General features: G+C 37.2%; 1 protein-coding gene across 2 annotated transcripts in view; it reads left to right on the top strand.

Annotated features, from left to right (window-relative positions):
- The window catches only part of septin8a (septin 8a), a 41,494-nt gene that overhangs the window by 20,236 nt on the left and 4,774 nt on the right, over positions 1-16,484 (top strand). Inside the window, exons 5-10 of one of the 2 annotated variants that reach the window (XM_028466033.1) lie at positions 2,765-2,926; positions 4,590-4,686; positions 9,269-9,437; positions 9,526-9,658; positions 10,487-10,656; positions 12,972-14,112. In XM_028466033.1, the coding sequence (XP_028321834.1) occupies positions 2,765-2,926; positions 4,590-4,686; positions 9,269-9,437; positions 9,526-9,658; positions 10,487-10,656; positions 12,972-12,975 (735 nt within the window). In that variant the 3' untranslated portion in view covers positions 12,976-14,112. Of the gene's footprint in view, positions 1-2,764; positions 2,927-4,589; positions 4,687-9,268; positions 9,438-9,525; positions 9,659-10,486; positions 10,657-12,971; positions 14,113-16,484 lie in introns of those variants that run through there. The other variant, XM_028466032.1, reaches the window with a different exon arrangement.

Below are 16,484 nucleotides of genomic sequence, written 5' to 3'. Positions count from 1 at the left end.
TTATTATCTCAGGCTGCCAAATGTCTTCTGGTACTGTTCAGAGTAATGACCCAACACAACAGCCAATCACCATGCATTAAAGCCCATGGATTTAAATATCTATCTTATCTATGATTGACTTTCTGTTTATCAATCTGATATTTAGAATTGAACACACATCCTTATTATGGTCAATACATATTTTATAAAGTCATAAATTATTTATTGAATCGTTTATCTTGAAGCTTTGGTTTGAGAATAAACTGAGCCAAATGTTCTTGCTTTGAAATGCTTTATTTACCCATCATACCTCTACACGTTCTTTACCACACAAGCCAAACCTTGAACAGAATATGGACGTTTGCCAGCTGTCACCTGTTTTAATCAAAATCATTATATTCACAACCAACGCTTTGTCACCATAGGCTGCAAATATAGCCATTTTAATGGTCATCATATAACATTATGAGCTGCGTTATTTTAGAGTGCTTTTCCATCTGGGTTGTTAAATTTGTCCTGTGATAGTTGGCAGCAACTAATATAAAAATGCTATGGTCAATGAAAAGCATGAGGCATTATGGAAAATTAATAAAAATTCCAACATGGATTACATGAGTCGCTTCATAAGTTTAGAGATTCAACAGCAATTACGTAATCTAAAGCTGTTGTGCCACAATGTGTTTAAATGTAATGGATTGATTCTGACTGTTCATTCTGTGGCTGAAATGTTCAGAAAGTGTTTTATTTGCGTAGTAAAAGCAGTGTTTGCAGACTATTGGTTATCTGCAACAGCATGAGTGAGGACATTTCTGGGTTTAGTGACTTGGTCAATGATTTTACAATGTGCAACAGGACTGTTAGAGTTAAAATCAGGTCAGTGGAGGTGATGTGGTCTTGTTATTCAGGGCTAATTGGGTTTTATAGTTTTTCTCTTCTAGCATTGGTGGTAGTTGTAGTTTTAGGAATTCTAGATCTCTGCAAGGGGACTAAAGAAGCTTCCGTTTTCCATAATTGGGTTAAGAAAAAAAAGTCCAACCAAATGACGGAGATTGAGTCTTCATTTGACAATTACCTACAGAGAAATATGTTGTATATTCCCTCTGAAATCTCACTTGTTCTGATTAAACAAACTGCCCTGATAAGGTGAGTGATGCCAAAATGACGCCTTTGGATTTAGTTTTCCTCCTGAAACCACATGGTTAGCACATTGTGACATTTCAGATTTTGATAGACACTGACATATCAGGAGGTTGTGTAAAAATCATGTCTCCTCTGGAAACTAGACAGAAACAAGTCTGTCTTGTCATTACTGAAGAAAAGAAACCAGGAAGCAGATCAGTAACATTTCTCTCCGTTTGTAGGTTTTACTGTCAGAGGTAGACAATGGTGTTTTTCTTGGCTGATGAGAGTCAAAGAGCGGCTGTTTATTTGTGTGGATGAAAGCAGGAAAAGATAAGCCTTTTATCAGTTCCTTCAGATGTAAGCAATGTTTGTTTAATGGCATGTAATCAGTTGCCTGTAGTTGGTTTGAAAGGAGCTGCAAAAAACACTTAAAAGTGCATTTTTTTTGGGTCAGTGCCCTAAAAATCATGGGCAGCATTTCAGTACAGAGCAGAGTATAAGACAGAGCAGTGAAAATGTATTCAAAACATGATGTTGCTTGAGTTTGTGGTGCTTTAAAGACTTGTGTGTACTATATTAACTGTAGATTGCAGAGAGAATGGAATCACTTTGAAGAACCCAAACTTTGTCTCAGTCCTTGTTGCAGGGAAGCTCACACTTTCCACTGTCTGAAACAATTAAGCAATCAAATATTATTACACACCCTTGTGTAACATACCAGTACTACCATTCAAAGATTCATGTGCATTTATGGCCTTGATGCTCACAGGAGATTTCCTTCTTGCCTGCTCACCTATACACGTGCACATCACAAATATTCACACAGACAAACTTGCTACATGAAAAAATGCATTAATGGCGGAAAACCTGCAGTGAGACGCACCAAGAACCACATTTGTTTATTTTCTTTTGAAACTTTCTTTCTTTTATTTGTTTTTGTACAATTATTACATTAGAAGAAAAAAACAAAAGAGATCAATAAAAAAAAAGGGGAAAAGGGTTTCAACATGTCTCCTCTCAGTTCAGTGTTGTTGTTCTTATTCCTGTATAACGTCCATTTCTCCCTTTTCCATTTAGGATTGCAATCATGCTTGTAACAAAAAATTCATTAGTTAATCTTACTTATCTTGCACTAAATAATTTACATTATGAATTAAAGGTCAGTGTGTAGCTGTTGCTTGTGCTCCTGGTTGTATAGAATAAATATCTAGAGCTACAGTAAGTGAGAGCTGGGATTGTGCAGCTGTGGGAATCAACCTCCCTTTTCCTAAAATTCCCATCTGCTTCACCATTTATAAAAGGGAGTAAAAGAGGATTTGAGTCACCCCGCTGACACGTAGTAATTGAATAATGATGGTAAAGCTACGCTTTGACTCCTAACAAGATTCAGATTTAATGTAAAAATGATGATGGAAGCTGCTGGAGCCCAGCCTGTCCTGCTTGTTGGTGGTTTGCAGTCTGTTTTTGTTTTTTTCTTGCACATCTGCTACTGCTACTGCTGCTTTTAGATGGGCTTCAGTTTGTTGTATGTAATTAATCACTGACATTGCCTGTTTTAGCTTGACTGTGGCTGAATCCTTTCAATTCATAAATAGTTTATAAATATCTGAGTACATTATGTATAACCTTGCGTTCCTCATTTTCCCCCTCACCCTCTTCTCAGGTCAACATTATCCCCATCATCGCCAAAGCAGACACCATTTCCAAGAGTGAACTTCATAAATTCAAAATAAAGATAATGAGCGAGCTGGTCAGCAACGGCGTGCAGATCTATCAGTTTCCGACAGATGATGAAACCGTCAGCGAGATCAACGCCTCTATGAATGTAAGTCTTGCCTTTTGCATCACATGTGTAGCACATCTGGTAACAGCAGCATGTGTTGACACTGTTTTATATGCTTTTAACACGTTTTGGAAGCTAACCTGTCTTTGTAACACCCTCATGTGGCTTCAGACAGAAAATTGGTGCAAATATTTGCAGATGGTGGCCAAACTAAGCTTGTCCTTGAATAGAGCGGACACAGAGCAGTTGAAGTGTGACGACACTGGCCAAATATTATACTTTTTTTTTTTTTTTTTGCAAGTCACCCTGCCCAGTTAAACCATGGAGTCCATTAGACAACTAGTTTGTGCTGTGGTACCAAGATTAGGTGAGGGCTCCGTGTATCAGACACATTAACAAGATATCCTAAACTTTTCTTTTTTTCCTCTTCAAACTATTGCTCAACCCTTTTGCCTGACATTGCCAAGCCTCTGCTTGATCCTTTTATTTTTAGGTGCCATACCTAACAAACAGACTTAAAATTAGGGGTGCACCGATTGCACTTTACTGGCCGATCACCGATCTTTAGCTCATTCATTGCCAGCCATTTTCAGAGCAGCCAACCCCTCAGTGCCAGGCGGTTTAGATAATTTTCACTGATCTTTCAAGACCCACAGAATATTTTGTACTATGACAATCTGACATCTGAAACCAGATTCTGAAAGATTAGACTCTCTACTTTCATTAGATTTTTTTTGTTTCTAGCTTGTTTCGTTCTTCCGTAATCAGCAGTTGAATAGAGGCAAGTTTCACACAAATTGCCAGTTTGTGGCAAAAAGCTGAGATAAAAGCCTTTTCCTGAAAAAAACTGTCAGTGACATTGAAGCTAATTTTTTTTTGCTTTTGTGACACCTCGACATTGGCTTCCTTGTATAAAACTACAAAAACAACACTGAAACCAGGCTTTTGATGGCAAAATCATTATTATTTTGCTATCTGTGTCAGTTGTATGGTTTGCTTACTGTATTTTGGCCTTTCTCCAAGTCTCTCCCCCACTCAATGAGTTAAAAAAGCCTGACCTGCTGATTCCGATTTTTTTATTTATTTTTTTTACAACTGACAGCATAGACCTTGGATGTTCCAATCTTATTTTATTGTAAAACATTGAACAATACCTGTGAAACAATACAAACTTTTGTTTTATACTGCACATGAGGTAGTTATCTCAAATATAAATGAAAAGTTAAGAACATTGCTGTCCAAAATACAAAAAACAAACAAAACTTGTGCAAAAGGTTACACTGCAGACCTGTTTTGAGCTCTTTGCCAAAAATAAAGTGCACAGCAGTATTTTGGTTTTACAAATAAAGATAATCACAAGGTTTGAGGCAGATGATAAAATAATAATCTATAGGACAAACCAACAAAACATCTTAAACCTTGAACAAGGTTTTTGCTTTTCCTTCTAAAGCAAAAATGTCAAAATGCAGCAACTTTGTGGATATATAAGTGTAAAAATATCAATATAAAAATAACTAGCAACAGCATAAAGGACAAAAGTTGCAAGTTATTGAAAGGAAGCTTGTTTGTCTAATTTTCAATGCCTCAGTCTGCTCCTAAAAATATTTGCATTCAATACTTTAAGTGTAGTTTTATCAGAGAAGGAAAAAGTGCATGAAAAAAAAATCCTGTGAACCTTCTTAATTGACCTTTGTTCCTCATGCAGGCCCATCTGCCCTTTGCTGTTGTTGGGAGTGTGGAGGAGGTCAAAGTTGGAAACAAAACAGTGAGAGCCCGACAGTACCCTTGGGGGGTGGTGCAAGGTGAGTACAGGTCACAGGAAAGATCACTACAGCCTGTGTAATTGTGTTTAAACAACAGATTTCAGTTTTTTTTTTAGGTTTTTCTTTAGATATTTTGTGTTACACTCATTAATTATCACTTGATCATGTCCTTCATCTTTCAATACACAACTATGTGTTCTGTTGTTTCTCTCAAAGCACGGGGTCAGTATCAATATCAATCAGCATGTTTACTGTTAGAGTCAAAGGGACAATTGTAATTTTTGGTAATCTCATTGCATATTATCTCTCTGCATTTTTATTTTTACACTTAGCTTGCATTCACTGTTTTTTTTTTTATTATTATTATTTCTGTTCTCATGCTCCCTATGACATATCCCATGCATCCAACCACTTGAATTCATTTAAATCCCGTTTGTTAACGCAGCATCCCATTTTCAGCCGAGAACGTGATCTCGTACTGTGTGAGACTCCAATGAAGGGTAAAGATTGTTATGGCGAGTGTGACCCTGAGTGCACTTCTAAACTGTAAAATATCTTTGTGTTTCTTTTCTGCATGTGTGTGTGTGTGTGTGTGTGTGTGTTTTTGTTCCTGCGTGAGTCTTATAAATTCATGCCTGGCTGCATCCTTTTAACAGACGTCCTCCCTGAAGGCATCGCTTGTCGCGTCAGCCCTTGTGGGACGTTTGTGTTTGTCAACGAATGGTTAATAGTTTAATTTAATAATGTCACACCGGTATGAGCTGTGAGAATAATATTGCTCACATGGGGGAAGATGCTCCTGCATCCTCCATTTTCTTCTCTTCTTTCTCTGTCATTCCTCATCAATGGTCCGCTTCCATTTGGAACCCTCGGAGGACACTGGTTATTAATAAAACCAGCTGTGTGGCCTCCTGTCAGACATGGGAAGCCTGTGGTCTATTTTTCCGTGGCAGTGTTTCTCAGTCACTTTATCATCTTTATTAGTGTTTGTTTCAATATTTCTCAGGCTTTCTGCTCAGTAAATGCTTCTGGGAAATAATCGTTAGGCTTTGTAATGGATATGGAACAAAGGAAACAGGTTGTAAATAATGTTTTGGGACATCATACAGGCAGCTGGAGATCACCCTGGGCAGTGGTTCTCATACTTTTTTGGCTCAAGTACCCCCAAGTACCCCATTTTTCTTATTTCTGAATCCAAGTACCCCCTTTGTCTAGCTACAACATTTTGCTTAGAAAACTATTTAAAAACAACTATAAAGCATAAAGATGGTATGAACGAGTGATATGCACATTTTAAAGAATCTCATTTGGTAAATAAGTGGAAAGAAGCATTATTTAATGTAGTGGTTCTCAACCTTTTTTGGATTGTGACCCCATTTTGATATCAAAAATTTCCTGCGACCCCAATGACATTTTTTTTTTCTTCAATCATGTTTGAGCTCAGATATTTTGATTTTTTTTTACTGCATTTTAGTTGAACTAGATTTATATTTCACAAAGGGAAAGTAAAGAAATACAGGTGTTTAAGATTGTTTTAATTAAAAAAAAAAGAATAATAATAATAATTTAAAAAAATAAATATTTTGATTTACAGAAATTCCTGGCAACCCCAATTAAACTCCAGGTGACCCCACATGGGGTCCTGATCCTAAGTTTGAAAAACACTGATTTAGTGGCTCCTGAATAGATTCAGTTCTATAGCTTTTATCATTTCTGGTCATTTCACGTCCGGAGTGGGACCAAGGCTGTCTCTCTCTCTCTCTCTCTCTCTCTCTCTCTCTCTCTCTCTCTCTCTCTCTCTCTCTCTCTCTCTCTCTCTCTCTCTCTCTCTCTCTCTCTCTCTCTCTCTCTCTCTCTCTCTCTCTCTCTCTCTCTCTCTCTCTCTCTCTCTCTCTCTCTCTCGTGCCCCTTGTAAGTGTCATTGTGTATTCTTAGGGATACACATACCCCCATTTGAGAAACACCGACCTTGGGTAACTTCCTCCAATTACTGAAACACCATTGTGAAATAAAGTTAAGTTAGTTCAAAGAGGAAGTCCATTCCTTCTGTACAGTACATTTTATTGACTCTCATTATCTTGTCAGCGTCATTCATCACATAAATGTGGGCTGTAAAGGATGTAAAACAAGGAAGCCACGCCTCTTCCTAGTTTCCACACTGATGGTTCAATAACCACACGCTGCCATCAGGAGGAGGACAGAAGTGTCTGTGTTTCACAGAAAGCCGCCTCTGTCTGTTGGAACAGTTTGCAGATTTGATGAAGTTGGGTTATGCTAACCTTTTGGAAGAGTCTTGAGAAATGTTCTTTGACCTTTGAACTGAAAGAAGGAACAGAGGAAGGAGTGTTTACGGACACAGAGCAGCTAATGGGAGTCGAGGGTTGTCAGGATCTCATTGTGTGTGGACTGTTATCTTTGAACTCCAGACTTCTGTGACACATAGCAGGACCCTGGTGGTTTTTGTTTTTGCATGAGGTTGTTTGTTTGTTCTGCTGTGCACCCTATTGTAGTAGGTGTTGGGGACACATAGTGCCCACCCAAAAGTACTGCTAAGTTGTAGGAGAACGACTTACAAGCTTTGGTCTTTTGTTTTTTTCTTCAACAATGCCATTTTCACACTTTTTTTTCTTTTTGGTTTGATTTCTTCACCATTATAAATAAACAAGTTATTGCTGACTTATTAAGCATAATATATGGACCTGAATACAAACAGTATTGAAAGTTTTGGGGAAAAAATGTTACTTGTTCTACTGCCTACGTTACATAATGTAAACTAAGGTGAGTGGAAGATAAGACACACCAGAGGCAACAATGCAGATGATCTGAAGGCTTCTATCAAAGCAACCTGAGCTGCTATTACACCTGGTGCAGTCATTCATGCAAAACAATGGGTTTAGTGCATAGAAATGAACATACTAGAAGTCTGACATTTGTGTTTAAAATATCTTTTTTTTTTAATTGATCTTATGTAATATTCTAATATTCTGAGACACTGTTTATTGATTAAATGGGTTTCACTTTCTGAAATAATGACAAAATATTGAACTTTTTTTTAGTCTAATTATGAAAGATTATGATAACAGATCCCTGTTTTGTTAACGTGATCATTTAGCCTCACACAAATTGTTACTTTTTAAATGCATATTTTAACAATGACTTAAAATTAATTCATTTGCATTATTGCAGTTTACATATTTATTTTTCTCTAAATCAAAAAGCCTTGGTGCCATTCTGTGTCCTTTAGTCGGAGTGCATCAGCTCAGCCATGTGTTTAAATGACTTGAGGGTTGAGCTCTGCAGTCAGGAGGAGGAATGGCCTTCATTCAACCCTCAGTGGGAGGGGGCTGCAAAGCAGGCCTGTTAGATGCCAAATTAACAAGTCACGAGCCTGAATGTAGCCTTAAATAGGTCTTCTTTTTTAGGGGAGCAAGGCAGTGATAGCCTGTGGTTAGATGATGTTTTTCAATGGAGTACATCTGAAATAATTTAATAGTTGCATCTCTGTTTAAATCCAATAAATCTACAGTGTTTTCTTTTGATACACAGAATATTTTTAGCTTTTAAAAACAAATATTGGTAAACTAGGTTTAATTATCACACACTGCAGGCTGCTCTTCAAGTCCTGACCTAATTGCTTCTCCTAAATGTCAGTTTTCCTGTATTTCCATCCTCAAAGCTCACAGCTTGTGGTGGTATTTAAAACCAACATAAATCTTTTTTTTTTTTTTTTTCCCAGCACAGCTCCTGCCACGTGCCTTCAGTGTCCATGTGGCTGCTGTGAACACGAGAATGCCCTGATCGCTGCTAAATTTGCTGTTTGAATTTTTGGGACATTTTTGGATTAGTGCTCCCATTCGTTTCATAGGCTTTGCATATTTATTTTTAATTTGTTTACACCAATGTTATTTATTTTAGCATCATTAAAGGATATGCGTTGCATGTAAGAGTAAATAGTCTTAAATAATGTCAAATTTAATCTCTTGGTGCATGCTTTGACCACATTTGTTTTATACATTTTGTCTCTACTTCTCTGTAGAAAGGGAGTTGTTGTATCTTTTCTCTGTAAATGAATTTCCACAGCAGTGAATTATGATAAATGTTGTATCCTTTCAGCAGAATCATGGTTATGATGCTTTGAGCATTCCTCACGTAACCCTTCAGTATATCAGGCAGTACACACATTCTGGCCTTTCCATTTAACTGTGGCACTTGTTCACATGTGAAATAAAGTGGATTTGTTAAAACAGTCTGAGTAGAGAGGGAAGCACGATGCAGAATTATACTCAGTTTTTGTGAGGAGTATTTATAAAAGTGTAGTTATGTGTAGCAGAGGAGGCCAGAGGTACATTCAACATGTTAACGTTCTGCATATTTTGCAGACTGCGCTGCATTCCTGCCTGTGGTGTGATTTCCTGCCTGTTTGAAAAAAAATAAAAGGGAAGGCAGCAGACTGACAGATGGGGTGTCAGAATAAAACGACATCCAGACACTGATGGAAAAGTAGACTTGTAGAAAATATCCAAAGTCTTGTTTCCAGGCGTGACTGCACGTCCATGCTGTCCATCATGGAGAAAAAAATGAGCCGTACACTAGTGCTAACTGTTTTTTTTTTCCCCGTCAGTGGAGAACGAGAGCCACTGTGACTTCGTCAAGCTGCGAGAGATGCTGATCCGAGTCAACATGGAGGATCTGAGGGAGCAGACGCACGCCCGACATTACGAACTCTACCGCCGCTGCAAGCTGGAGGAGATGGGCTTCAAGGATACAGACCCCGACAGCCAGCCTTTTAGGTACAGAACCAGAACCAGAACTAGGGCAGGAAAGAGTGCACGCTCAGTCATACCAAGGAGATCTCATGTGGTTTTGTCTTCTCTGCAGCCTTCAGGAGACGTACGAAGCCAAGAGGAAAGAGTTCCTGGGTGACCTGCAGCGCAAAGAGGAGGAGATGAGACAGATGTTTGTTAACAAAGTAAAAGAGACAGAAGCAGAGCTGAAAGAGAAGGAGAGAGAGGTGAGCGCGGGAAAAACATGTGTAGCTGAACAAAGGCTCATGTTTACAGCTTTAGCTGGTTTAGCTTGTACTCATGCAGCCTGCTGTGTGCTGATTATAGTCAGTAATGCTCTTTACTGTCTCTGCTCAGCAATGTACACACACACACACACACACTTTTACATGATCCCAGTCAGTGGGAGGTAAAGGTTTGAGACTTTACACATCTTTGTCTCATTGTGAGGTCTGTCTCAGCAGCCAGACGCCCAGTGTGCAGCTCCCAGCTGAGCCATGTGGTGTTGCTATGGATGGTTGAATAGATCTGCTAAACTAGACGATGTGTTGACCACCGCTCTGGTTTCTAAATTTACCGTTAGCTATTGTTCTGTCAGCGCCTGAACCAATAAATGTAGGTTTTTAATATGTTTCAGAAATAAGTGAATACATATGAATATAGATAAAGAATATTAATAAATTGATGAGTAGGAAGAAAATATGTGAAAAGGTCAATTTTATGAATATAATGAAAAAGAAATGTAATTTTTAAAAAATATAATAAAATAACTCCAATTTGCATATTATATTTGTTATATGAATATATTCATGTATTTAAGGTATTGTAAGCATTAAATATATATTTGCTTAAAGAAACCTCAATTCAGAGCTAATAAATGAAAAGAAAATCACATTTTTGAAATTTTCTATTGCAATTTTCTTCTTTTTTCTTTTCTTTTATCTTTCTGATTTCTTCTTGTTCTCTTCTCTTCCTTTCTCTTTCTTTTTTCTTTTTTCTTTTTCTTTCTTTCACTCATGCTAATGTGTTTTCCTTTTCGTGTTTGCTCCCTTCAGCTTCACGACAAGTTTGAGCAGCTGAAGCGGATGCACCAGGATGAGAAGAGGAAGGTGGAGGAAAAGAGGAGAGACCTGGAGGAGGAGATGAACGCATTCAACAGGAAGAAGGTAGCAGCAGAGACGCTGTCCTTATCTCAGCCGCTCAAAAAAGAAAAAGACAAGAAAAAGTAAGTCTGCCTCTTCTTTCCACACACACACACACACACACACACACACACACACACACACACACACACACACACACACACACACACACACACTCTCTCCTCTTCTCTGTGTGTGTGTGTGTGTTTGCTTCTTTCATCACTCTCTCTCTGCTAAATAATCCTGTGGCAAGTTTTCAAGCAGCAACTTTTTGAGTCCTGAGGCAAAGCATCTCCTTTAAAGTTCTGCTCCTATCTTTGCTTCACAAGGATTCCTCTAATAATCAAGGCTCTGCATGTGTTGAGGAAACTTCTTCCCCTTCCTCTTATTTAAGCCTGGCTCAGAATATTTTAGAAAGTCTATGAAAAGCTCGTGATCTTTTCTGTGGACATGTTATTTTCAATCATCAGTTCCTTTTCTTTTTTTAATGTTTCCACATGACACACAGGCACCCAAAACAAGTTATAAAAGATGTATTCAGCAGGAATTATATCTGACCTTCCCTTTCACTCTATCAATTAGTCACCAAGTGTTGGCCAAACATTTAAAACATCTGAGATAAAAGTCACCAGAAAATAGAAATCCTTAAGAAACGCAGAATGATTGAACTCATACAGTGTTGTGGTTTCCCTGCTTAAAACGATTTATAAACATGCAGATATCACATCATGATTGTAGGACAGTTACTACTGGACATTTGCCTGTCCATAAATAAAAATATATGGAACAAGAGCTCTCCACCAGGTGCCAAATCTCCTCTTTTATCCAGATATTAGCAGTTATCTGGATCAATGATCCTGATCGAGGTATGATGATCATTCACACAAGCTGCATTTCCTTTACCCTTGGAAATGTGCAAAAATCTAAATAGCACAATAAAAACTGGTAATGGAAACGCCCACATTTCTAAAAAAAAACACTCTTTCATGAGGAGGAATTTCAGACGTTTCGATATTGGAATGGATCACAAAAGCGCTATGGAAACACTTTTTCCACAAATACACTTCACAGGACGTGACGTACCTGGTCACATGACCACTTCTCTCCGAGTAAATATGACGCGGTACGTGTAAACAGAGGAGTAGACCGGGACATTTCTCAGCATTATACTTTTTAAATAATTACTGCCACATTAGACGTGAAACAACAAAGGAATACGGCGTGTTATATGGAGGTTTGGAGTGTCCGTCTTCCTGCGCCAAAGTCTCGCTGGGTGAGATTTGCGAAGCTCCACCCTAAAATTGTTTTCAATGGAAACACAATCATACTTTGTCGACATTTAGAAATATGGCTTTAATAAGCACGTTGTTCTGGGAGATGATGTTCAAAGCTTTGAGTATTTCTATTTTTTTTTTATATTTACAACTTGATCCTGATTTAATCTTTGCCACATCTTAATCCCTGACCTGTCTGATGTGTTCAGCTCTACTTGTATTAAGACTGATTGTACACAGGTCTACTTTATTTATTAATTAATCGACATCTGAAGGTATTAGAATAAAAAGGACTTCATATCTCTAGATGCCTACTTTTCAGGTTTTTTTTCAAAAATTTCAGCACTGTTTTATGTGTATTTTACTTTACAGTTGTGTTGTTGTCTACATGTCAGTCATAAAATCCATTTACATTTGAGGTTGTAATATACCAAAACGTTAAAAAGTCTAAGGGCTATGATTTAGCAAGGCACTGAACGCTTGAGAGGTGAATGGTAACTGGTTTCAAACCAGCAACACACATGCCTGTAAAATAGTGACATTTGTATTTATATATTTATTTCAAGCAATTAAAAAACAAAAACAAAATAACAACCCAATGCATAATATTCCATAAATAAAAGGTGCAGAAACAAACAGAAAGCTCAGAGTATATTGTAATTGCTAATCAATAATAAACACAATAACAACAAAACTAATAAATAACCTACAACAGGGCATTGAAATAATGTTTAAAATGACAAAACATACAAATTGAGTAATAATAAATGAGACCCTTCTTTATTAAAATGATTAAAATCTTTCCTGTTTTCTAGGCTTAGTTGCAACATTAAGGCTGAAATGCTGACATTTGGCTCCATCTTGTGGTCATTCATGTACATTGCAGTTAATGCAGTTTTGAATGAGGCTTTTGCTATATTCTATTTCCTGTTTTTTGGCCGTATAATTTGCTGATGTCATCTTCACCCTTTTTAGAAACGTTCTAACAGCAGCTCTGATCCTCACACTGATCTGTCTTTGCTTCACTGTGATTTCCTCAACTTTTCTGCCTTTGATTTCTCTTTTCAGTTGTTATTCATTCATTTGATTTTTATTATTGTTTGTTTTTTGTCACTGTTTTTCAGTTGATTTTTTGGGCGCTACTCCCCCTCCCCCCTCATCTCACCATGGATTGCTCCTCCATCAACAAAGCAACAGCCACATCTGTTCATTTGGTTTGTTTGTCTCTTCTGTTTGTTTATTTTGACATTACGTCTTCACTTTCTGCTCATGGACCAAAGACACTAAGGAGGAGGATGATGCTGATGATGATGATGATGATGATGGTGGTGGTGGTGGTGATGATGGCTGTGTAAGCATGAGTGCAAGTTATTGAGAGATGAGGAAATGTATTCACCGCCCCCTAGTGGCCATCTCATTTATTCAGGACCTCAGTTTATTAGGGACACAATTTATTTATGTATCTGCATTTTATGATTTAGTCTTTTTTTGTTTTGTTTTTTGTAAACGTGTGTGTGTGTGTGTGCGTGCGTGCATGAATTTTTTTCCACCATCAGTTATTGACACAGAAAGCTGACTTTTCATAAATCTTTCGGTACATTAACGTATCACAGAGTGAGACATTTCCTACCGTTGGATTAAAACTTTACTTTGAAGTCACACATAAAAGAAAAACTCTGTCCTGGATGTGTTTTGATGAACATATAAATACTGCAACATGGCTTTTAATCAATCATAAGGACTAATTTCATGACATTTGATCATTTTGGTCATTACAGTAAAATGTTTTTTAGTTTTTGTTCTCCAGTTGTTCAGTGTGAGGCATCTTTTAACCTTTTTTTATTTGTCCTTGAGCCTCGGTGCATTTCACATTGATCCCTGTATGGAATGAGCCCGTTGATTACACATCTAATATCACTCATTGATCACCAATCGTACATTCCCACACAGGTACGGACCACCTGATCCAGTCTTAATCTGAAACCTATGCAACAATCTGGTGCTCTGTCAGAGGAACTCAGTAAATGTATGTGAATAATTTGTCGGTGTGATATGCAAAGCTACTAGTTTTTCTATATATTGTTGTTACTATACAAAGAAAGATGAATGGTGCACTCTGTCCAATAGTAACTTACCTTTATGTAAACCACCATGATGCCAGTATGTAAACACAGGAACTGCAGACGTTTACATGCAGAGATAGAAATGGAAGCAGCTGTGTTTACTGACCATCTTTGGAAATAAATGCAACCCTGTTTTCCTGGTTTTAGCGTCTCTGCCGTGAGTTGTTTGTCAGCGTTTTTAGCTTGTGTATTCATGCTTACACAACAGGAACATTAGTGATTCATTAAAACATGCTGTTTTTTTTAAAAAAGAATCTGTCCAAAAATGTAAAATCTTAAACATACAGTCAACAGGCCAGTACTAGGGATGTAACGATTAATCGTAAGGCAGTTAAAAAGCGATTCATAGGTATCACGGTTGATATCGATTTTCTGAAAATTGAATCGCAGTACTTTTTTTTAACCAGCAGAGGGCGGCGTGTACAAGTGTAGGCGGCGGGCGGAGTCTGCTAATAGTTTCTTTCTGGATGCCTTCTACTGTTAAATATGTTAATAAATGATTCATTTCCCCTTAAGCACCGAAAGAATATCTGCAATATTACTTGAATATCTGTAAAAGTCACGTTTTTCTATTAGCTCTGTCTGCTAGCGCATGGCATCTCTTCTTCACTGCTAGAATAGCTGCATGTCAACCGACCAGTGTTACCAGCGCCCTCTGCTGTTCCAAACAAATATCTGACGTAAATCAGTGTAATCACGGTTTTTTTTTTTTTTTTAAAGTCCAATTGTTAAGGCACAAAATACATTTTCAGTTGCACTTTTAAAAGAAAAAGAACTATTATGCAGTTTTGCATTGTTTATTATAGAACCAGAATTTAAATTAATAGGCTTCATTTTCATTTGTATTATTCCTTTATTTATTTCATTCAAGATTTATTTTTAGTTAAATTGCATTGTTTTGAATTGTTTATCAAGGAATTCTTTTGACAATAAAAATAAAAGGAAAATAGTACAGTATTTTCTAGTTTTTTTCCCAAAAAAAAAATTTGTCTACAGTCCCATTTTGTAAAATAAATCGTGAGAGAATCGTATCGTGAACCGAGTATCGTATCGGGAGTTGAGTGAATCGTTACATCCCTAGCCAGTACCTTTTATTTTATTTTTTATATAACTCAAGGGATTAAATTTAACACTGTGTGCGACTAGTCTTTCCAGTGACTTTTACAGAATAAAATAAAGTTATTAAATATGTTATTGTAAAACAGTACTTAAGTGTTAATTTACACTAGTAACTTTATTCACTGTTATGTCTTTAGCTTCTATTTTTATTCAAACCTTTAGGTTCTCTGTGACCAATAAAAAAAAAAAAGCTAATACAAGTTTACTCCATTGTGTTTCGTTGCATTCAAGTGGTTTGTGATGCATTGAAAACAAGCAAAGGCAGTCAAATCATCTTCTTTGTTTTCCTTGTTTACCATGTAGCTCTATTATTATTCTGTCCACCACCTGCCGAGCTCACAGGCTCTCGTCCAACAGTACAATCTGCTCAGTGTGTCCTCATCTCCAGCCTTAGTTTAATACAGCCTGAGTCCAATTAATCATTGATTTGAGGCAAACACTAACATTTTAATCTAATAATTAATAAATGTGTAGCAGCTTTTACAAATAAATGAATTTACTTGTAACACTAACATAAAAAAAATAATGATGTCATCCCGATACAACTTTTTCACTTCCGATACACCGTTATTGCAGCCTTGCGTATCGGCCGATTCTGATATTGAGCCGATATCGGCACAAATCATACATACTTTTATTTCTTATTTTGTAGTGTTAGAAAAGGCTTGATCAAGTGATGTTACTCAAACAGAACAATAGTCAGCAACAGTAGGTACTTTGTTGGAGTGTGAACCACAGTCACCTATGGATAGAAGTGCTGGAGCGGAACATTTTATCAGAGAGCTTATATCGGTGATTTTAGATACAGTCCGATAAAATCAGATATTCGTTGTCCAGCTGATATCGGCCGATATCGATATTGGATTGGGACATGTCTAAAAAAAAAAAAACAGCAAAACAGTTGATGCTTTTTAAGTTGTAGCTTTATTTCTGTGGTGGACAAACAATGAGAGTAGCTGCCTTCATATGTGAACATGTTAGTCACTGTGCGCTTTGGTCCAGACAGACATTTTTATACAAAGTGATGAACACAACCAAGCCTTTGGAGCTGAAACCTGTGGGAAGGCTTTAGCTTTTTGGCAGTGAAAATAAAGCTGCTCTGGTGCTCATCATCGTAAAAATAACTATTGATCTGAAATGTCGTAGGAACCGATAAAAAAAAAAAAAAAAAAAACAGGAACTTAAGGGAGCGTTAGTCAAGCAGAAAAATAAATTCGTAAAGAAAACGTAAAGTAATGGCAGAAGATTCTCATATAGGTGGACAGCTCACAGAGGCACCGATGTGGGTTCAATTCTAACGTATTATTTCACCAATTTCTCAAAACGATACAATAAATAACTAGTCTTTTTGAAAACCCAAAGTGTGGCTCTGACACGATTGGTCTCAGTAACCAT

Source organism: Gouania willdenowi, chromosome 14 (assembly GCF_900634775.1).
Source record: "Gouania willdenowi chromosome 14, fGouWil2.1, whole genome shotgun sequence".
Taxonomy (NCBI): domain Eukaryota; kingdom Metazoa; phylum Chordata; class Actinopteri; order Blenniiformes; family Gobiesocidae; genus Gouania; species Gouania willdenowi.
The sequence above is the reverse complement of the archived record's forward strand: the minus strand, read 5'-3'. Positions and strand labels throughout refer to the sequence as shown.